Genomic DNA, 23,403 nt, shown 5'->3' with positions numbered 1-23,403 from the left:
TGGTTCCAGGCCCCAAAGGCAAGCATGAGGCAGTAATTTTCATCCTTACCTAGAAAAGTAAAATAAGAAAGTCTTGATTGTGTTAGTCGTGATCTAAATATGTTTCAGGCTATTTGCAAATACTTTTCCGGGTACTGTTAACAGATTTAATGGAGTGTATTTGAGAAATTGTATTTGCTGTAAATAAGAAGTCATATTCTACAATATTAACGTTAACTAGAAGTTACAAACTTTACAACTAGACTGCCTGTCTTTGCTCAAGTAAAACTTTAACCGTTCAAAGAGCTGAATGATTAAAGTATAAATGGATATTTGTAAACTTTTTTTAATAACTGTTACTTTACCATAATAAAACCTGATAAGAACACATAAGCCCTGACAATAAAAGTAATAAAAGTATGTTTGTTTCGCAGGATGGCAGTTCAGCAGTCAGGGATGAACAGGTTAGCACTGCTAGTGAAGACACTGGGTTGTATCTGCTGCAAGAACAACAGGACTGTCTGGTCTGTCATGAATCTCTTGAGTTGGAAGAGGCCCCAGAACTGGCAGAGGCAGCAGCTCCTGAGAGCTATTCTGAATCTATCTGCGAAGAGGATGTCACTCTTGCCTTGAAAGAGCTCGATGAGAGATGTGAAGAAGAAGAAGCTGACTTCTCTGGTTTGTCTAGGTAAGATTGATTCTAAGTATCGGAAATTAGATGTCAGTGCGTGAATCAAAGTAGGCTTTCTTATAGTGTGGGCTCTTCCATGAATCCCATAATACAAGTATCTAAAAATGATGTTTTGCATATCTGAAATCATGGTTGATTGGTTTTCCTCTTAGAGCAAATAAACTCGATACTTTGCTCAGCAGTTGTTTTTGGTACAGGGAAAACAGCCATGCAGGAAAAGGTGAGAATTCGTGAATAAAAGAAATCTGGCACATTCATCACCATCGATAGGCTAGAAATGGGAAGAGAGGTCAGAGAGAGTTCTGGAGTGTTTTCTTGGCAGCCACCAGCTGCAAGCAGTATAACATGGAAAAGCTCCTGAACTGCTCTGAATTACGGCAGAACCTATTTTGGCACACAAAGACAGGAAAAAAAAGGTTAAATCGGGGTTTTTTAATCAAAGCTCCTGTAGGATTCAGGCCACTTTGGCTCTGAATTTTCCCGAGGTTTCTTTTCAGGGTTAGGGTTAATCAGTCTGTCACGTATTTCTAAGACTTTTTAAAGTAAAATAACGTGTTTCTATTTTCTAATATGGAAAGCAAAAATAACTATTGGAAGGTAAAGTTATAGTTAGTCCTAGGTGGTTGAAGCATATTTAAAATAAAACCCTAAGTCCCTTGCATGTAACAATGTTAAGAAGGAGGGAAAACAAACAAGAACCCCCAAACAAGCAAATAAAAAGACCACAAACGAAAAACCCCCAAACCAAAACAAACGAAAAACCCCCAAACCAAAACAAAAAATTCAAAATTGTTCACAGGCTTGTTGATACTTAAAATTTGTTCAGCACTTTGGCTTGAATAATATGTACTATTTTCTAATATGGAAAGCAAAAATAACTATTGGAAGGTAAAGTTATAGTTAGTCCTAGGTGGTTGAAGCATATTTAAAATAAAACCCTAAGTCCCTTGCATGTAACAATGTTAAGAAGGAGGGAAAACAAACAAGAAACCCCAAACAAGCAAATAAAAAGACCACAAACGAAAAACCCCCAAACCAAAACAAACGAAAAACCCCCAAACCAAAACAAACGAAAAACCCCCAAACCAAAACAAACGAAAAACCCCCAAACCAAAACAAAAAATTCAAAATTGTTCACAGGCTTGTTGATACTTAAAATTTGTTCAGCACTTTGGCTTGAATAATATGTAGGAACATAGACCAGTGTATATTCTGGCAGAGAGATCATTTAGGGAGCCTTTTACAGAAAAGGAGCTGTAAAAAGACCAGGTTGTTTGAGAAGGTTCTACTGGGACAGGGACAGAAAAATTGACTCTTATAAACCCATATGCAGCCCACAGCAATATGCCTTGCCAGAGTTAAAGGCTGGTACCAGTTAATAGTTTATTTCCTAATGTGCAAGTAAAAAATCTCTTAAGCTTTTAGTTTATTTACATTAGGCAAACAAACAAAAAAACCCCATAGCTCTAGTTTGAAGAGCAACAGAGGTGATTATTTGCAGAGTTAATACACAATCTAGAAAACACTTGAAAATCTTGCAGAAGCTTTGGTTACAGGTGTTATTAAAAGCATTGAGTCTTAGCTTTTGAGCTTTGTGCTACTCAGAAGAACATACCTACAAACAGCATCCACACTTCTTGTTTAAGACACGTTTAAACCTTGTTTAGGACATACTTGGTGCCCCTGTGAATGGGGTGGTTTTAATAAACTATCTACTTAGAATCCTCCCACATGTCTTATTGCTGCGTAGGTACGATTACACAAGAACTGTCAAAATGTATCATTCCTCGTAATACAGAAAATTGTAACAAGTCAGTGATTGTAAGTGGTAGTGTTGATTAATTTATAGGTTGATATGTTCATTGGAGGTCTGGTAGCTAATGGAAAGCACAACTGCCAAACGCTCTTTGAACAAAGGCCTATTAAATTGATTGCCCATAAAAACGAGTGTTCCAATCTATTTCCACTCACTTATGATGTCGCTTAAGGCAGTTTTAGTATTACACTGCTAAATGAGCTCTTGTGTTTCTCTTAAGGAAAGCTGGAATTTGGTATAGATATTGGTGGACCATATGGTTAGATGAATAAAAATTTGAAGAATTGAATGTTAATTTAGCATTGGGGCAAGAAGAAAATACCAGTTTGAGTGGTGTGTAATTATGTATATTGTGCTGCATGTAGCTATGTATAACCTACAGATAGTCCTTTGTCTGTAGATACGTATAGAAAGAATCATAGACTGGTTTGGGTTGGAAGGGACCTTAAAGACCATCTAGTTCCAACACCCTGCCATGGGCAGGGACACCTTCCACTAGACCAGGTTGCTCCAAGCCTCATCCAGCCTGGCCCTGAAGACAGCCAGGGATATATAGAAATAACATGTTTTAATAACATGTGGTATTTAAGAGTACAAGCAATTCTTTATATTGTTGTAGCAAACATTTTTTTGCTTTTTTAGTCTTTCCTTGGTTCATCGTTACCTTAGTTGATCAATTATTTATCTTACAAAACACTATTCTGAATTCCAAGTTCTTGTTTTTTTCATCCTACCAAAATGAAGGGTTTTTTCCCTTTTAAAAAAAAAAATTACTGAGGAGTTAACTTCTGTTGTTTGTTATTTACAGCCAAGATGAAGAAGAACAGGATGGTTTCCCTGAAGTACAAACTTCCCCACCTCCTTCGCCGTTTCTTTCTGCCATATTGGCAGCTTTCCAGCCAGTGGCATACGATGACGAAGAGCAAGCCTGGCGCTACCACGTCAATCAGATGCTGTCAGATACAGATGGCTCTTGTGCTGTCTATACATTTCACGTCTTCTCGAGGTTGTTTCAGGTCAGTGAATTGCCAAGGCACGCTTGTTTGTCTGAAATCCTTTCCTCCTGCTTTCAAAACTATTCTTCCCCTCTCTAACTGTAAAAGCTGTGAGATTATAGTAGCAAGAAGCCTTAGAAAGCAAACTAAAAGCAGGCAAAAAACACACGTAAAGAACGTTATATGGCCATACATTATTTTTCCATGGGGTATCTGCTGTATTCATTGACCAGGAGTGATTCTACTGAGGGTGGGAGAGGAAGGGGGGAATTAAAAAAAAAAAAAAAAACCAAAAACAAAAACCCACAAAAAACAAACACCACAAACAAACAAACAAACAAAACCAAAAAACAAACACCAAAACAATTCAGTGTCTCTTACAAGTTCTTAGTTCAGGTTATTGTGTTACTATTTTCCAAACATCACCCAGGTTCTGTGCTTGATTACAGAATTAATGGCTTTCTCCTGGGTTTTCTGTGGGATTAATTATTACGGGATCGCAGCATGACAAACATCAATGAATATATCTTGCATCTGTCTTGTGAGAAAAGTTGGGGATTTTTCTGCAGAGAAGTAATTGAAACACCAGGAGATGCACTAAAGCTGGAAGTTTCAAATGCCTCTCCAACTACATGTACGTCATAGATATGGTATCCAACACAAAATGCCTAGGGCTTAATTTTTCCAGCACTACCCTCCTCCCTATATGTAGGAGATGGTTTTTCTGCATTTTCAAAGTGGTACCGTTTGGACATACTTTATTCTTTGCAACTTCTTATGGGATTGGAGAGGCACAATTAATCCATTTTATTTACAGTCGATGTGTGCCACACGAGCTAAGAGCAGATTCGGTACTACAGACCAAGACCTTACAACTCCAAGCCTTTCTTCTATCTCCAACGTTAATTTTGCCTGCCGTTTGGTATATCGTAATGAATTTCTCATGAAAGCCTCGCTTTGTTTTACAACACTGGGCATCGTTTTATCCCAGGGCAGGTTTAGGGTTAGTACTATGAAGTTACTTATACATGAAGAATTCATGGTCCACCTTATCCATGGAATAACTTGTTTGTGCATCTATACCCATTTTCCATTTTTAGTTGAATTAAGTGTTTTGCCACAGCGCTGTGAAATTCCTGTTACTGGTTTTAGCTTTTTGTGCTTTTGCTTCATCTAGACACCACGGGTTTAGTTTCTGTGTAGTATACCAAAGCTAACCTGCAGTTGTTTATCACACATCCATTCATTTCCTGAAAGTGGTGAAATGGGAGTTCATGTTCTCTTGTGTTCATTAAAGAGGGGGCTAGAAAGAAAGGTGAAGCTTTGCGGCTTGCCAGGGCAGCCCTCAGTCAGCTGGAAAGGTGGATACTCTGGGGAAAAGGGGTAATCAGTCCGGGACTCCAGCCTGGGCAAAGTGTTCCTGAGGAGTCATTACTGGGTTCAGAGGAGGGTTAAAATGATTAAATGAAACTCTGGTGGCCTCGGTTTGACTGGGCCTTTCTGTTTTGCCTTCTATTTCCTACACTGTGTTTAACTTTGCAGCTGTAAATATCATTTTGTATAGTTTTATTCTACAGTAATGTTCTAGGATTTATGAAATAATATGTAGCAAAGCACAGTGTTTTATTAGGCCAAGCCGACAGTCTACATAATTGAGCAGGATATACATAGGTCTGATTTTTGAAGAAGGGTAGAAACCCTGCAGGTGGCAGTTTCAGCCACAAGTTGTGCTACACAGGTCGTATTCTGACAGGTAAAACTGCGTAATTTTCTGCAACATAAACACTTGAAAATGAATCGAACTCCTGTCTGTACTGCATGAAGACAAATAGTCATCCAGCTATACTGATAGTAAAGGCCTAGGTGTGAAAGGAGCAATTGTCTTTCCATGTACAGGCTGGTTGGATTGATTGATTGCATTTTCTGGAGGTAGTTTTACATAAATATTCAGAGCAAGTTATGTATTAGTTTGTTAACGACAAAAATATATGCCGTCAGGATGGATATTTGCCCTGAAATTTTTAATCTAAAAAGCCAAAGAGGAAGGGTAGTAAAATAAATGTTTTTCTGATTTGATTTCTAGACCATTCAACGAAAGTTTGTGTCGATAACAAATGATTCGGTCAGCTTTCTTGGCGAAAGTTTGCAGCGCATTGGAACAAAATTTAAAAGTTCTCTGGAAGTGATGATGTTATGTTCAGAATGTCCGACGGTCTTTGTGGATGCGGAAACGGTAAAAATCTCAAACTTACACGGTGAAATATCTGTCTCCTCGATTAGTTTTATATAACGTACAAAATGATGTTTTAACATTTGGAAAATAGGAACGCTCAGGAAGATTTTTTCTAAGGCTTGAATAAAATGTGTTAATGATGTTTTTGCCTTTTAAATGTTGCTGTCTAACGTCACTAATCGAAGCATCTGAATAATTTTTGGGATGTAAAAAAAAAAAAGCCTTTCATCATTGAAATCAGAAAGGAATTTTAAAGTTAGGTGGCCACTATGTATCATAAACATCTGAAAACACAAGTGAAAAGTGTATTTTCTCCAAAAAATAACCTCCAGCTGTAACAATGAACAGTGAGGGAACTTACTGATACTAGATATCACTTTAATCCCCTTGCTATTCTTCATCTTTCCTGCTTGTTCATATTTATTCTTTGCACAAATATGAAAAAGGAAGACTACTTACCTAGCAGCAAGATTGCCTTTTTAAATTGTATTGTTCATGTATATATTCAATGATGCATGAGAAAAACATTCTAGGTACAAATATGCAGTGAAGGGTTTGAATTGTTTGTTGTGATGCAAGTTGAAATCTTGGGTTATAATAAATATTAATGTGAGAAGTCAGCTCAGTGTTGAGGAGCAGTCAGAAAAGCTATGCTGGAATAATTAAGTAAAGAGACAGAAACCAAAAACATCATTGACACAATGTACTCAATACACCTACATCCTGAGTTTTGGGGGCAGTTCTGGTCTCCTGCTCTCAGAGAAAATACAGATGAACTGGAAACGTTTTCGAGAAAGATCACAAGGATTATGAAATATGTGGATTTTTCAGCAGAAAGATGCCCCCTTACATCAAAGCTGAGGTTGATGTGGGAGGGGCTCATGGCCTGTTGCTGACCAGAGGTGCGCACCATTACTGCGCACCGTTTGGCACGGAGACGTAACTTGCTTCGTGGCTGATGTGGACCCGGAATTGGGAGTAGCAGTGTCTTAATATGGTGGTACAGTAATAATCTTGATGCCCTTGGAAAAAGGTGTAAGCATCACTCCCACCCCTGCCCGAGTAATGTGGGATGCCGTCACTCTCCGTGCCACAGTTTCGTGATCGCACTTCCAAGCTGACCAAGAGGGACCAGGTTACAGGGATTGGAGAAAAATGCAGAGCTGTTAAAAGTGTGTGAGGGAGGAAGCGCCATGCTGGAGGCACAATTACTGTGAGAACCGACAGGAGAAAGGTTAATAATGAACCACCTAAGTGGAAATAAAACTCCAGGGAGAAATGGTGTGGAGCAAAGCTGAGGTAGCAGGCCCTGAGGGGAAAAATATTCTGAAACTATGTTGAAAGAGGCAAAATAATTAATAGTAGAAGATTCTTCAAATATCCAACAGTTCCTGCTTTGACAGTTCTTGGTTGCTACAGACCAAAGCCCTTGCTGGTGGTACAATTTGTGTACCGGGAAGGGCAAGTAACCCTCCCTGGACACTCCTTAGGTTGCTACAGGAGCAGTCCAGCAGTACCTTTTTCCTGCTGCAGGCTCTTCTATTTACACTGGCTGTGTGTTTAGCAAATATTATTCTTCCTGTTGCAAGATCTAAAAATCCCTTTGAAATCTCTTTCAGATGTACTAAGTACTTCTTATTTTGGAATCAAAACTGTTGTTCACTGATACGAGTGTTGGTTTACTCACGCAGAGGTGTCACGTGTGATCTTTAACCGACTAATTCTGATTGGTTTTCCAAATGTGGACTTGGAATTTCATATTATATAAATTAGATATTATGCTGTCTGGATCACAGATGTTACAGGACTACAGGGGTGATTGCTTTTATCTTTCAGCTGATGTCATGTGGCTTGCTCGAAACATTGAAGTTCAGTGTTCTAGAGCTCCAAGAACACTTGGATACCTATAACGTCAAAAGAGAGGCAGCAGAACAGGTGAGTCTCTTACATTTCAAAACAAAAAAATATTAGAACCTACTCATGAATGGAATCTTGCAGGTCATTATCTCTCAACACAGGTATCTCAGAGTATAATGTGGGGAAAAAATTCTGAAATTAAATCCTGTTTACTTTTCTTACAAGTATTCTGCGTGTATAATCTGAACCTGAGGGGTTTTTATGTGTAAATGCATTTTTGTTGCGCCCACTCCTGAAATTGGCTTTGAATCTATAACATTGCACAAATGCCATTAACACTGGAAAAACTGCACTCCTCATTTTAAAATTCTTTAATAAAAATATTCAGATATTTTTAACATGAATATCAATAGGGTTTTTTTTTTTCTTTATGAACGTTCTGGCTTATTAGACTGGAAGGATGGGATTCACCACCAGATTTAGACATTTACAGATAACTGTATGTGCATTAAGTGCCTCAACATCCATAGTATCCAAGGATCAAGCCAATACAGTAAAAGAAATCAAGAAAGCCATGCATGTTACCCTAATATAGATGCTGTCTTGTTGCTTAGCTGAATAGGTCGTTAGACCTCTTTTTGTTTACTGAATCTCCACTGAGTGTAGTGGGGCCTCAAACAGCTGTGTCATACATACCCATATAAATCTAGGTCTCTCATCCTGCAACGGGATCCCATTGAGGCTGACGTCTGTGTCTGTTATTTAGAATTATACAGTTTAGTTTTCAAGGTATATGTTAGCGGTCATATAGTTTTTGCAGAGAAACATAAAGTTGAAAATTTCTGTAGCAAGGTTCTGTGTATTGGGTTTTGTGAACCTTTGTGTGAGGTTTAGGAGGGAAGATCCTAACTTCAGTAAACTGAAACAGGTGAGTTTTCTATTTCAAGATCCAAAAGAAAACATGGATCTGCAATCTGTTTTGCAGATGCAGGGAGAGAGAGAATACATGGAGCTTTTTTTGTAGAGAGAAAATGATCCCTAGGAAAATGAAACATGCATTTGAAGGAACTTTTTACTAACCTCAGCAGCCCGTGAGGCCACGACAATGGCCGTGTAGGCAAGTTCGAGCGACGTGAAACAGAACCAGAATTCAAGCCATGACATCTTGGCAGAGCTGTATGTTGCAGCACAAGTCGCTCCATGTTTCTTGATCATGCTGAGTTTATTAGGAAATGATGGCCTCTGCCTTGCAGAGATTGCTGACAGCTCCTCTGTTGAATAGAAGAGACATCCACTTTTTTGTGGAAAGGACCTCAAATTCCTCAGAAACAACACTGAAGTATGCCACACAGCACTGTTAAAGCAGATGAACTTTTTCTAGGATCCCAAGCCAGCATTTTTGCAAGAGCTGCTGCATTTTTTGCCCTGCTCTGTGGTAATAACAATTTATTTGTAAGCTCACTCATGAGGTCTAATATAATGAGCTACATTTTGCCCATTAGGCTTATTCAGAAACAAAGTGCTCATCTAATGACTTAAGATTACCTTACTTGATGTAATATCTGACAATCTGCAGTGCCTAATGCTGTCATCACTCCTACGAGAAAAAAATGTATTTTATTCCTCGTTTTGGAGAGCAAGACTGAGGCAGAGAGCCTAACTGATTTGCCCCCGAGTCAGAGAGGAGGGGTTGAGGAAGGCACGATGGAGGAATTCTCTGTATATCAACTTCTCATTTAGCCTACAGTCTTTGATAGCAGTAACGAATGGTATTGTTTGCTTGATCTGTAAAAGCATGCTGAGTTAAAACTGTGTCCCTTTCAGATGGCTACGAATCCACTCTTACTGTATTTTTACCTAATTTTACACCGCCACGTATCCTATTGACGTAAATCCATGCTGGATATTTAGAGCTTGTTTGTATTTTAGTTTACTTGCTAAAGGAATATGGATATCGGTTTGATGGCCTCTGTCATTACATCATAGTGAGAGTGTTGTTTTTCTGTGGTGCAGCCGTCAAAAGGGTGTGCAGTAACATGTTTCTGCGGTCAGCCTGTCTTCTGCCGCAGGATTTGTGAGTGACTGGAACAGGAAAAAGGTTCACAGGATGAAAGGAGTTATTCTGAAATGACTGAGAGCATTTTGCCAGGGTTTTATTTTTATTTAATAGTTTAAAAATAAAAAGCAGCAGTACTGAGGAGGAAGAAATGTGTAGCTTAGGCAATTATTTCTGACTCTTGATAGCTATTTTGGTGCATTATTTCAATATTATTTAGCATGTTAATTTAGAAGTAGTGTTGATACTCTATTTTAGATAGTTTACTTTTCTAAATTTTTTTTTTAAAGCATTTCTTCATCTCTTGGCCCTCTTTTCTGGGGGGAGGGTGGGTGTATTATATAGTATACGTAGACTAAAAATCTTCCAAAGCTGTTCCTCAGATGTGTTTTACTGGTTTTCTTGCTCTGTCCTATTACACAGAGTGTGGGGAATGATTGAAAAAGACTTTCTCTAGTCAAATCTGAATTTCTGTTGTTGCAGGCAATTGTGCTGTCTATCCTGTTCAATCTGAAAGTAAAGGACACAGTGAGCTTATTGCAGATCTTTGCTTTCTTCATAGAAACATGCAGACAAATGATCAAACTAAAATGATTGGGATATTGTGTAATAAAGTAATATAAATAGATATTTACCTCTGTATAATTTGCACAGTAACCCGGTATCCTCTGTAAGCAACCACTGGAAAATTCCCTACATTAACTTCTGTAATGGAAAAGCGTTGTTTAAAGTTTACCCCAACAGGTTATGTTTGTTCCTGTCAGTGCCGTGTGTTGTACTGACATTCACGCGAGGCAGATTGAAAAAGGAAAAGGCTTGGGCTGCAGTTCCTAGGAACTCTTAACCTCTGCACAGAGATACGAGATAGAAGGGCACCTATAGTATAGGGGGTGGTTTGGGATTGGGATGTCTGGTTTTGGGTTAAGCTGGCAAACCAACCTGTGCTGTGACCAAGACCAACTACAGACATCCCTGTATCACGCTTTCAGTAACGTTCTTCACCCCCTATCTTAGCATACGTGAGGAAAACATAAATGGATGTCAAGCAGACATAGAAAGAAGATTATTTTGTCACTCCATCTACCGCCGTTCTCAAAATTGAGATCTTTCTGCCATGCTGAACATATGTAAATTTTTTAGCAAATTAAATTTGTCACCTTTTTGGAGCTGCTGTTCTGTCTCCTCGCAAGGAAGTTGCTCTGACTTCACGTGCGTATAGAGACAAAGATACTGAATCAGATAAACGTAACAGAAAAGTTTATATGTATATCGTAATGTGGTAGGCATACCCTTTATTCAGACTGGTTTTAAGATTTAAAAGAAATCTTAAAAGGGCAGTGTGTGAAAATAAATACTATCTTCCCCATTGCTGATGCTGTTTGTTCCAGTGCAAACCTATTCCGCTGTTGCCGATGGATGCTGGCAGATAAAAAGAAAAATGAGATTTGCTCTGTACGTCGGTATCCATGTTACTAATTGCAGCTGACACCGCAGTGTTTAGAGAATTCCATTTCTCCTCTTGATAAGCACACAGGCCTAGTTAATCTACTAAGTAACCTTTATTAAATTGAGCAGATGGGAAATCACATTCTTCTTTTTCTTGCATCAGACAAAGGTTAGAAAAAGGTCACTAAGATTTCCTGTGAGACTCAAGATATCAAACACACGGTATGCTAAATTATTCGCCCCTGGATGTACAGGGCCTGTTCTTCATTTGAGAAGATAATCTGCACTTTATCTCAACGTGACACGTTCCCATTTCAGTAGTACCCGAATTACCTCATGCTCGCCGTTGTTTGCGCTGTACCGAAAAACATGCTGGGCACTGTGTCGGTGAGATGATCAGATCGTGTTGTCCAGTAAGAGCAGATCGATTCTGCAAGTGCTTTGTATCAAGACTTTCAAATTTCCATGGTTGCTTAAAATTAGAAGAAGAGATTACCCACTGAAATTATTAATTTGTTGTCTGCTGTAGGGACTGGGGTTAAATACAGCCCCGTGTATTCATGGAAGAGGGTGATGTCTGCATTGTGTGATGTGAGAATCCTTCATCTCCCTGGCTTGTATGAACTGGAGGTCATGCTAAACTCCCACTGAAGAATTTTTTTTTTCTTTCCATCCAGTAAACCTGCATTTGCGTGATTACTTACTCTCTAATTCTGAATTAATGCTGTATTTTAAATGCTGAGAAATCATGTTGGTGTAAACCTTGTGCAGCAAGTAAAGCAAAAATATGATCCCATTTAAAGAAAAGGGTTTTTCTGCCTCCACCCTCCCACGTGTCTCACTAGCACAGTCCCCAAATTCAATCACAGATTAGTATTTATGCTGAAGTGTACTATTCCCATCTGGGGTAATGAAGGCGGCGGGAAATTTATAGTGGGAGGGACACCATAAAAACTAGAGTGATACATGAGAGTGGAAATAACACTGGTAAACAATTGATTTTGTATCACAGTTTCTTAAAGAATCCGAGAATGCGTGAAGCTTACGTGTTCTGTGCAGTTGTAGCAGAGCCTTCCTTTTGCTGTTTCAGATGATGTTTAATCCTGTTTATATTTATTTTGCAGTGGCTAGAAGACTGCAAAAGAACGTTTGGTACTGATGATGGTATTCATGGCACTAACACAGATGCCCAGGTAGGTGTTATGTCATTTGTGAGTCTCTGGATATGAGATTAAAAACCCATATTTATCTCTTGCACAAAAATATCCAATATTTGCAGAGAGATTAAAAATTTATGAAAAGCTTTTCATTTCGGTTATCTTTTGGAAACTCACGTTCTTATGAAGTAGTGGTCTAATAAAAAGGGCTCTTTTTAATAAAAGCTGGCAACCTGTCTTTGGTTCTAGACTTAATAACACTGAGTAGATAAGCAGACTAGATACCATCTGTGTACCAGCAAGTCTGCTTTTCTGCAGCTGTATCTAGAAGAAATATGATTAGCATTCTGCTTCTATGCTCAGATAAACTGTCTAGCCAAAAACCTCTGCTGAATTTAATATCATTAGTACTATATAAATACATATGACCTTTCTGGGGCCATTATTTGGATAAGAAGGAACAGGGATGAAAGTAGCAGTATGGCAAAAATCTCATTAAACACTTTCGCCAAAATGTCATCTAACGACAATAGGTGAAGTAACCTATTAATATTAGTTCAGTATTTTGTATGTATTTGCATGGCAGTCATCCGTGTTTAATATTACTAATTGCAATAGTAAGTGATAGCTTTTCCTCAAGCAGACTAGGACTTTTTTTTTTTTTTTTAACAGTAGTTGCATAATATTGATCTGTAGCTAAAAAAGCAAATCCCAGAACTACCCGTAGTAGGTACAAGGGATCTGCCATCTAGAGTCCTGTACTAAGAACAGTGAAAAATGTAAGAAAGTAGAATTGCAGGTAGCAAATGAACTTACGTTTTCACAACAACGTTTAGACAAAAATCCCACATCCAGGCTGAAAAAAAAAGTGGGATTTTCTGCCTTTTATTCAGACTCTACTCATTGATGCACTTGGTTATGTTTCTGCTGCTGAAAATGGAGTGTTCAGCAAGAGAAATGTCTGTGCACGGACTATTTCTTCTCTTATACACTTTTCATTTGCTCTCATCTATATATTAAAATTCAGTTACAAAACACACCTGAATTTTTAGAGTAGCGAAACATGTGAGATCATGCTGTTGATTTCTATATTGCATCAAAGTTGCACTTTTAAAAAAAAAAAAGATTTCATGTGGATAAGCATAGGTAATACAGCAAAATAATTTGCTGCCATTTGCAAGGATTTTTGCTTTGCCCGTGAACACAACATTTAGTGTATTTTACACTTGGTTTCCATCTTCGTATACTGACTGCTATGAGTTCAGACACTTGTGATAACATTTGCTATTACAGTACAGTAAATGTTCTGTATATTAGTAATGTGGACTGAAATACATAAATGCTCCTTGGTTTAGAATGTTGTTTATATAGGCCAAGAAACTGTTTTAACGTTGAACTGTTAGAACATAACTACTCTTACCGTGAAGGTGAATGTTACTGTTCCCAGCATAGAACTGGGGGAACTAAGAAAAGGAGGGAAAGCCACATGCAGGCTTTCATTTGGATTGTACGGAGAGGATTCTGAGTGAGGCGGTTTTGGCTGTTCTTGCCCGTTCCTGCAGGGTTTGAAGATGGCCTCTGAAAAGGCATTACGCGCCCGCTCACACTGATTATTTGAGGGAACCTGTTTTGATTTTGGTTTTCAGTCCGAGCCTGCAAGGCATGCTGTTTTTTCTTAGGGTGCTCCTCGCACTTGCAGGTTCAGTTGAAACCTTTGTCATGCATAGTACCTGTTGAGAAAGCAGAGTCCTGTTCTCCTGCTTCAGAAACGCACACAGTCTACAGTTGAGAAAGCAGAGTCCTGTTCTCCGCACACAGTCTACCGAAGTTCTAAATTTATTCACAGAACCTTACAGTGACTTCAAGGAGATTGAGAAGTGACCAAATGTACGATCATTGTTTCACAAGTCCTTGTAAATGGAGTGTGGGGCTGACAAGTCTGCCCAGTCAACCAGTTACTGCTAAAAACATCTGTGTTGCCTTGCTCAGGAAAACAGAGCGGCTTCATTCATTTTTTCATTCACTAACACAAATAAGATTTTCTTACTAATTTTTGGCACTGTAGTCAATACAGCTAAGGAAAAGTGAGATGAATTCTGTTCTGGCTCATGCCTTGCTAGCAGACTTGCAAGTAAATCTAATTATTGGATTTTTGCTATTAGTCCTTACACACAAGCCTGAAAGAATGCATCTGGACCCTGGCTAGGCTGTTCGTACATGACCAGCAGGTAGAAAAATCAGATTATTTCTCAAGTGAGCAAGTATGTGAGAGACACTGAAGCAGTACAAAGCCATTTTTAAAGGAAAATCTCTCTTGAATTTTTTAGAATAGCTATCAAGGTGTGATTTTGTGGAAAGGGATTATTTTGGCTCACAGTAGTAATGAGACTTAGCTTAAAGAACGCTGGAACTTCAGCACTAAAAACATTATCGACCCTGCCATCCCTCACAGTCTGATTCTTTGTGCTTCATTAAGGTGACTCATAGAATTGTGGTGGACTTTGGCAGTTAAAAGTCCTTCTCTCGTCGCAGCGTTCTGTGCATCCCCAGTTTTTGCTTAGAGAATGATTGTGCTGTGTTTATGGTAGCAGACAGTACAGGACAGACGCACGCAATGTTTACGGTTAAAGTGTGTAACTTCTGCACATCGTGTGTAGCTATGTGCTTAGTAAAGCTGTCGGAATCAACATCGGTTGCATCTTCATATGCTCGCTATGACCACCGTACTTGCTTAAATGCTATCCATTAGTTCTAGCAGCAAGTAATCTCATTTTGAATTCAGTCTTAATTTTTTCCATTCAGGGTATATTTGGAGCATGTTACTTGTATTTCTTCCTCCATTTTATCTGGGACATCTTTTACCCTAATTAAAATTATTTCCTACACTAATTCTTGATCTTTTTTTTTTTCTTTCTTTGTATTTTTGTGACCTGCTCAACTTCTTGCTTAGCAAATGGAAATTCTAGCAGTAAGTGATGGTTCTTGATTTATCAAATACTTAACCATGCCAGTCACCACACTGGTCTCCATCTGTCTCGTCCATTTGTGACATAGCGATGTCTTGTCATAGACTATTACAAACATGCTGTGTGCTTCAATTTTGCATCATCTAACCCATAATGAACTGTTGGTCCTTTGTAGATAATAGGATCCTGTAGTTAGAACGTTATAGAAGATTATTCCATTAGCACTAGCTTTTATGTCTGTACGTAAAGCAGTAGTAATGCTGTCTGCACCTTGATTGGTGTTTTGGATGCATAAAAATAAAAGCAAGACAGTGTGTAAGTTAATGCTGGTTTCATTTCCTTAAGAAGATTTCATGTGGTATTTTCTAAAATAGAATCAGAGCTACCTTTTATCACGGAAACATCATTCTTGCTTCCAAGAATGGAATTGTTCTCCTCTTACTTCATCCAGCAGTTGTAAGCTAAGGGCCAGGTTATATACTGTGCTTACATATTTATATTGATGGTTATGAAAGATTCCATGGTTACAGACCACAACCGGTTCTTTTGGATATTAGATCTTGAATATAAAGCAGTAAAATATCAACAATAAAAGTGAGTGATCTATGAAACTCTGTCTTGGAACATGACATTTAAAAATGCCTTTTAAATCACTTTACACCCCACCCAGAAATGTAACTGCTTATTAAAAAGTAAACTTTTAAAGCCTACATGAGAGAGGCCACCTGTAAATCTAGAACCGAGTGAAGCTTTCATCTGCTTTTCATTAGCTTCCTGCTGCGTTAGCTTCTAAATCTTTCTGGCATGTTCTTCAGTAACCAAATAACTACTATTAATTTCGCACATTCTGTACTGAAGAAGTTGCCATTTATCGTCTCTTGTATTGGATAACAGATGTTTTGCACTTCCTGAACATAATGATGTGGTTTACGTTTGTAGGAGCTGGAGTTGTGTCGGAGGCTATACAAGTTGCATTTCCAGTTGTTGCTTCTGTTCCAAGCCTATTGCAAACTTATCAGCCAAGTAAAAACAATCAAAAAAGAAGCAGAGGTAATGAAAACCATGCCATTTACCTACTAATTGTTGACATTTTAAAAGCCAGACTTTTTAAAGTACGTTTTTATAACATTTTAATCAGCGGGATTTCTTTTTAGAAACTGAAGGAGGTTTATAGGCAATTAATGAAAGATTTAAGTAGAGCTCACAAGAATTTTCTGAGATGTTCAATTATCTGTGTTGATTTTTGTACAGCTTGAAAGCTGTTACGTAGACAGGAATGCAGGGAGTCCAGTGATGAGGACTTTAAGTATTTCAGTAGCGCTCCTGGTGTATTCTAATCAAGCTACAATCAAGGCACATCAACTCCAATCAACAGATTTCTGCGATGAAGCCCCTTTCCATCACCCTGGTGTTTGCTATTGCGAGCACCATCACACGCTACCACCTGATTTATAGAACTGTGTCACTTTGGCCACCATTCAATTACTCCACAACCTCAGTCCCCATCCTAAGTGCAGTTAGTAATGCATTCTAGACGTCTTGCGCCCGATCTTTAGCTGTACTGATGTTGGAAGTAAAATGTGCCCTGCAGCTGTGCAGTCGTGGTACGTACGTGATGTTAGCTGAGTTAATCTGAATGCGTTACGCTATTAATCAGGTCTTCTGAAAGTTCTCCCCTGAGTCTGTAGGGCAGTAGTAGATAGAGGTAGCAGGAAAAAAAATATGCCTGTAGGCCTGATCTTGCCTTGGTATAGTAGTGGGGTGAAGGTCTTTGGCTTTTGAGTACTTGGGGAAAAATGATGCGTGTTCCTCGCTTAGATTTCCACATTTTTGTAGAGGCTGCAAATAACAGAGTTCATTTCCGTCTGGAGAAAGTTGTAGAAGGTTGGCATCACACCAGTCCTACTTCTTGCCTAATTTAGTCAGATGTAGAAGCATACCTGAGCAACAGCCTTGTCTTCTACTCATACACTGGAGCTAAAGCCAAAGGTAGCATTACATACACTGGCTGCACTGCGGTTATTCTGCTGGGTTACCCATCGTCCAGGGTTTTTTTTCTTCATAGTTGTCCTCGTAATAACACGATTGCTGCAGTGCTTTTGGAAAAGTCTTTAATTCTTCTTGTCGGTTTAATTGTTACCAAGTGATGTGAGGAGCAAAATTTATTTTTTGAAACAAATTTTAAAAGAACCAAGATGGAAACTTCGTCAGGGGAAAACCCAAATACCTGCCATGCACGCTTGGGCCATTAAGTTACTTCTCTAGTTAAGCAACTGCAGCAAATTTTTGGATGTACTTTTTCTGCCTCTCCTTTATGATTGCAAAGAGAAGGAAGAATGTAAGTCGGATCCACTGAAAGTTAATTTGGTTGAAATACATTTAAGCCTGAAAAGCTCACTCTTGTATTTGTTTTAGGTCATAAACATGTCCGAAGAACTTGCTCTTTTGGAGAGCTGTCTGAAGGAGGCCGAGGCTGCATCTGACAGTGGTATCGAAGAAATTGAAATTGCAGAGGCTTCCCAAGCTAGCACAGAAACGGCTATTCATTCTCTCATTGAAACCCTGAGAAACAAGGAGTTTGTGTCCGCTGTAGCACAGGTCAAGGCTTTCAGGTAAGTGCTTAAGGATTGCTTTCAGAGCTGAGTTTGCTAATGGGTTTTGCTAATTTAAAGATAGGGATAGGCACTATGCCAGTTTTTTTTCAGTTCCAGCTGGATGTCCTTCTTGAAAAGGGCAAGAACTGTTGCTTCGTTACAGCTTGCTCATATGCATTTTCCAGTTTAAAAAAAACCCAAACAATTCCAGTAGGACTTGTTCTTTAGAATTTATCTCTGAGAAAATGATACTGTTAATTCTCAGGACTCAGCCAAAGAAACATTTCTCTTGTGTTTTTCTGTGTCTTCTGTTCAAGTGTCTGTTTAAAGAACAAGAATATTAAAACAATTAAATTATTAATTTTTTTTTAAAACGTTTAAATCCAAATTGTGTGTTTACAGATCTATTTGGCCCCACGACATCTTTGGCAGTTCTGAAGATGACCCGGTTCAAACATTGCTGCACATATATTTCCGCCATCAGACGCTTGGTCAAACTGGCAGCTTCGCAGTAGTGGGCTCCAACCAAGATATGTCTGAGGCCAGCTCAAAGCTGATGGAACTTAACCTAGAAATTCGGGAGTCTCTCCGCGTGGTGCAATCCTATCGGCTTCTAGGGAAAATCAAACCAGGAATGAATCTTGTGAGCACTGGATTCTGAACAGCTGCCATTTAGAAAAGAACTGATGATGAAGACGCTTCAGACTATTATTGAGCACCTTCCATTAAAAAAAAAAATAGATAAGAAAAGCTCCAGCAATCCTGACAAGCAACACAGTTTCGTCCCAGCAAGAAATGTTTTCATCAAAAGCAAAAATCAGCAAATCGAAGTGAACATCTTACTTGACTGCTCTTTCTACACAGTAGCCGTGTGGCAGTAGTATTTTTTTATTAAATTTATGTATAAAAACTACATGAAAGGAAAAGGGCTTACATGCAATGCATACATATGCATTATTTTCTGTTGTAACAGAACTATACATGGTGTTTGCAGCAACAGCCTCTAAAGGTTGAATCAGTATCGCAGGTGGGATGAGGCTAAAATCAAGGCTGGTTTATTTTGGCTGAAGACCTGCAAGGCTTCCTGGCTTTCCAGCAGTAGTAGACATAATCATCAACTAACACCTAAATGACACACTTTGCAATGTCATGAAGAATGTGCGGTCAGACGTGCATAGAACGACTTGGGACTGCAAAAACCGTTGACTTCTCAATGTTTTATTTGCTTTTGTCGTCTCTAACAAGGAAATGATGTGTGTGAGAATGTATGGCTCTGTGACAGTTGTTTTTTGAAGGTATGGATGATTGTTAAATAAGGTTTCAGAGCATGCTTAAAAGAGCTGCAGGATTATTTTTGAAGAAATTTTATTTTATTAGATCTAATCCTCATAGTGTGTAAATGTTAGGACATTTAATAATATTTTAAACTGGGATTTCCCAGTGTTTCTAAAAGAAATAATATATCTGTTAACTTTATTGGAATGCTGCTCAGTTCTCTGATCAGTGCTTACGTTACAAATATTGATAACAACTAACCAAAAAGTAGCTGCCTGCAGAGACTTTAAAATGTATATTAAAGATATATGCTGCCCATCAGCAATTCTCATTAGAAGTTAACTTATTTTATTCTGTATATATTCTAGAAACTGTATAGTGCAAAACCAGTATTTTTCTTGTAAATTTGTGCAATGCACTGTTAAGACAGTAGGTGTATAAAGCTATGAGGGGAAGGGGGGGTTCTCCCTGTCGGTAGTCACATCCATTACTTGCAGTCAGAGTAGTCTGCAGGGTTCAGAGTTTGAATGCATGTACATGCATCTTCATGACTCAAGCCTAAGGAATTGGGACTACAGAGGAAAAAAAAAAAAAGGAAAAAAAAGAGACTGACTACCAAAACATGCAAACAGGCAATATACTCATAGTTCAGTGTCAAAGACTGTAGCATAAAACAAACTGGATTCTGTTGAAACCAATAACATTTTGTAAGAAAAAGGAAAAAAAAAAAAGAAAAATTTAAAAAAGAATGTAGTCCCACACTTCCTCTGATTTGAAAGGAACACCCAGTATTTTTATATACATCTCTTACCCACTGTGACTTTTTTTAATGGGCTCTAATTCCAGAGTTTAGAATGTAGATTTGAAATTCTTAGCTCTGCCTTTTTGGGGGAACTGGACCCCACCAGAAATGTAATTATGCTGAAATGCATTAATTGAAGGCACTGTGCACGCTGTTGGACTGCTGACAGTAGTTACGTTATCCTAACAGGCTCTGTAACTGGTCAAGGCACATCCATAATCACTGTATTTTTTTCCCTGTCTCTGATAAAATTGAATTATTTTGATGGTTTTTGTGGTACTGTAGATGGTGTTCTTAATTATTTAATAAGTATTTACGGGGAATGAGTAGTTTTATTTAGGGGCGCATTACACTTTTATTTACATCATCTTTTACCAGCTTTTTTTGTAAAAATAAAAGATATTGTATCTGTCACTTGGCGTACTTTCACAAGCTGGAGTTTAAACACTGACAGTAGAGGCCTGCGTGCCCCAAAACCATGGTTTTTCCATTTATGTCCTGTCAATGCAACAGCACTTTCCTAGGCATCACCTGAAGCTGTTATGGATTATTGCATGAGAAAATCCTTTGTGTTACACATCTTCCTCCATTTACACTGACTAATGGAAACCACCCTGCAGAGCAGAAACATCTAAGTGCTGCATAAACTGCCACCCTACGTTACCTCGTGCATACTGTGTGTCACTGGTTCCTATCGAGGATGGGACAGAGCAGGAAAGCAGCAAAGGATACAGAACTGCACTTTTGGCAGCGAGCAGCAGAGGTGCATGTTTGCATAAGAGGAATGACCTGCGGAGCTACAGCAGAACCGAGGAATGCCCCGGGACAAAGGAAAGCTCATTTCTTACTGCTGCCCGCTGCACTCCTCCCAGCCTTGCAGCAGCCGGTGAAAGCAGGGCTGGCTTTTCCCTCTTACCTGCCACTTGGAGCCTCCCTCGGCTGCTCCTTTGGTGCAGCTGCTGCAGCAGCATGCCACACTGCTCACATCAGCTAGGCCTGCCCCACAGCTTACCAGGCAGGAGCAGCTGCTCCTGCGACCCTAGTTGGAGTAGCCATCCCCACCAAGTTGTACTGAATTTCACACTGGGCTGTTACTGTGTAGGAGTCGCTGTACCAACAGGAAGTAATCCTCAGCGCGATGCTTGTGAGGGCACCTGCACAAGTAGGAAGCGCTCGACTGCTCCTACTGCTGTGAGTTGCCGTGACACCCAGTAGTTCTCACACTCCTTACAGAGGTGCACATCCTCATGGCAGTCAGCCTCCCACACCACATCCACTGGGAACAGACTACAGCCATCAGAATGGGGAAGGCAAACGACCACATCCACTGGGAACAGACTACATCAGAATGGGGAAGGCAAATAGGAAAGCGTGATTGAAGAACATCCATAGGAGGAAATATGCTTGGAAATAGAGATATCCAGGATGACAGTTGCAGCTGGGGCAACCCGTGGGCCCATGGCTGCACTGAGGGCCTCCGCTGTTCCTCAGGCTGGAGCCCTGCCTCAGTACTGTAACTACAGGGGAGCACAAGGCACACTCCCCTACAACAGATAAAAAGTACAACCAGAGCTGGGCAGTTGAGTCTGTGAAAGTCTTTGAATGAGCTGGTAACGCGAGGGACATTTTACTGTGATTCAGGGGAGAAAAACCCTTTGGGTGGAAGCACAAAATGAAACATTACCCCAATTCTGGGGATGGGAGGTCTACTTGCTCCCAGAATGCCTCATGCTGCTATAATAATGGATGAGGCAAGAAGAAATAAAGTTATTGGCAATAAATCGCTGCTGAGGCATTAAGCCTTAGTTACTACAGCAAGTTGACGGGACTGGTTAAAATAAAGCAAGAATCTACAGCAAGATGAGTTAGGCCTACAGAATTAACACTCCCTGCTCCTCTACAGAAAGATTTGTAGATACAAAGGACAATGTTGGCCTACCCTGCCACACACCAGCTGGCATTCGGAGACACAAGACCACCTGACACCGAAGCTGTTACACAGCACAGACTGATGTAGTAGAGTGGTCTGGGGTAAGCTGGGTACAGGTGTAGCTAAGTTTGTTATAGTCAACACAAATCAGCTTTTCCAAACAGAAGTTACCTCAGGAGTTCTGCAAAAGCCTTTGTGCCATTATTATGCTCAATCACAAAATTAACAGCTTTATTAGCATTCTCAGAACAACATTTTCCTCTGAGTTTACCCATCTCCTTGGCTACACAGTAGAGTAGTGGGGTGTAAGTCTTACTCCCTGTGAGTCTGCTTAAGCAGTGACGGCTGTAGCCCCAGAGCCAGCTTGTAACACTTGGCTGAAGGGCAGTGTCCCTGCAGAGACCATTACCACTGACAGCATCAATCACCCTTGGAGAGCATCATCTGGGAGTAACTACACCAGTTCCACCATTACTACCAAACACCAGAAGTACAATTCCTAGTTGCAAACCCCAGCCCCAGGAGGGTGCAGGGCTTTGATCCTTCCCCCGTGGGCAGACAGCTGAACCATAACTCAATTAAACTCTTCCAGTGTAAGCCACCAAGCACAGAGCTCGTTGAGCATCGCCTGCAGGTACAAGAGGAAGCCAGGCAGATGCGGTGTCACTTCTCTCAATAACCCTGGGGAAGCAAAGCTGGGCAACTGGTTTACCTAGAGACCACGGTTATCAATGGCTCAAACTGCTGGGGATGGGAGAACTGTCCCTGAAGATGCATCAACCACAACCTCCTTTGGCTTCAGTCTACAAGAGGAGAAAACCAGCATAGCTAAATGCAGACCAGCTGTGCCAGCAGGACTGACCTCGTTTTAGCACAGCATTCCTCAATCTTTCCAATGAACAACAGGTGCCAGGAGCCTGTCTGCACGGGACAGAAGTGTGCACAGTAAGTGAACACTGTAAGGTGTTTTGTTCACGAATGCTGCTTTGCTACCCGCTGTAGACACGGATTTGATGTTAACCTCAAGCGTTTGATTAGTGCAAGGGTAGAAGCAGTAGCAGACATCCCTTCCCACCCGAGGTGCTACAAGGTCCTGAGTCAGTGTCTGCCAAGGCCATCACTGATTTAAGGGACATAGTTGTGGTCTCTTGCCCTATGCAAGGTACAGAAGTCACAAGCCCCCTGAGCTGGGCACAAACCCACCTGATCATGCCAGCGTGCTTTGCAGTACTTTTATTTTCATGCTTTCCTAGCTACACCTCACCAAGTACCTTCGAACAATAACCACCGCAACAAAACAAAAACCAATCTGCTCTGCTGGCAGTTTTCCCCAAGAGCCCTAAACCCAAAACGAACCGACGACCCCAGCCCCCGTCCCGCTCAGATGATGTACTTGAAGCTGAAGGTGCTGTCGCAGGAGAGGCGCTTCCCTTTGCACCGCCCGCACAGGTCCTGGCGGTGCGGCCTCTTGGGGTCCACGTGCCGCATCTTCACGGGGCAGGTGCACCTCGTCTGCTTGCAGCTCTGGGGGAGGAGGCGCCGGTCGGCGAGGGTGGCCCGGCCCGGCGGGGGGCAAGAGGACCCCCCCACCCCACTTACCTGGCAG

General features: G+C 40.1%; 1 protein-coding gene across 1 annotated transcript in view; it reads left to right on the top strand.

Annotated features, from left to right (window-relative positions):
* FRYL (FRY-like) overlaps nt 1-18,765 on the top strand; it is a gene marked incomplete at its 5' end in the record, with an annotated part of 79,336 nt that extends 60,571 nt beyond the window's left edge. The window contains 9 exons of the mRNA XM_010148894.1: nt 414-667; nt 3,295-3,502; nt 5,565-5,714; nt 7,551-7,649; nt 12,198-12,266; nt 15,181-15,198; nt 16,136-16,246; nt 17,612-17,808; nt 18,193-18,765. Coding sequence (XP_010147196.1) covers nt 414-667; nt 3,295-3,502; nt 5,565-5,714; nt 7,551-7,649; nt 12,198-12,266; nt 15,181-15,198; nt 16,136-16,246; nt 17,612-17,808; nt 18,193-18,451 — 1,365 coding nt within the window. The remainder of the gene's footprint in view (nt 1-413; nt 668-3,294; nt 3,503-5,564; nt 5,715-7,550; nt 7,650-12,197; nt 12,267-15,180; nt 15,199-16,135; nt 16,247-17,611; nt 17,809-18,192) is intronic.
* Between the last annotated feature and the right edge of the window lie 4,638 nt (nt 18,766-23,403).

Source organism: Eurypyga helias, unplaced genomic scaffold (genome assembly GCF_000690775.1).
Source record: "Eurypyga helias isolate BGI_N326 unplaced genomic scaffold, ASM69077v1 scaffold6753, whole genome shotgun sequence".
Classification (NCBI taxonomy): domain Eukaryota; kingdom Metazoa; phylum Chordata; class Aves; order Eurypygiformes; family Eurypygidae; genus Eurypyga; species Eurypyga helias.
This window is presented reverse-complemented; position numbering and strand designations above follow the sequence as displayed.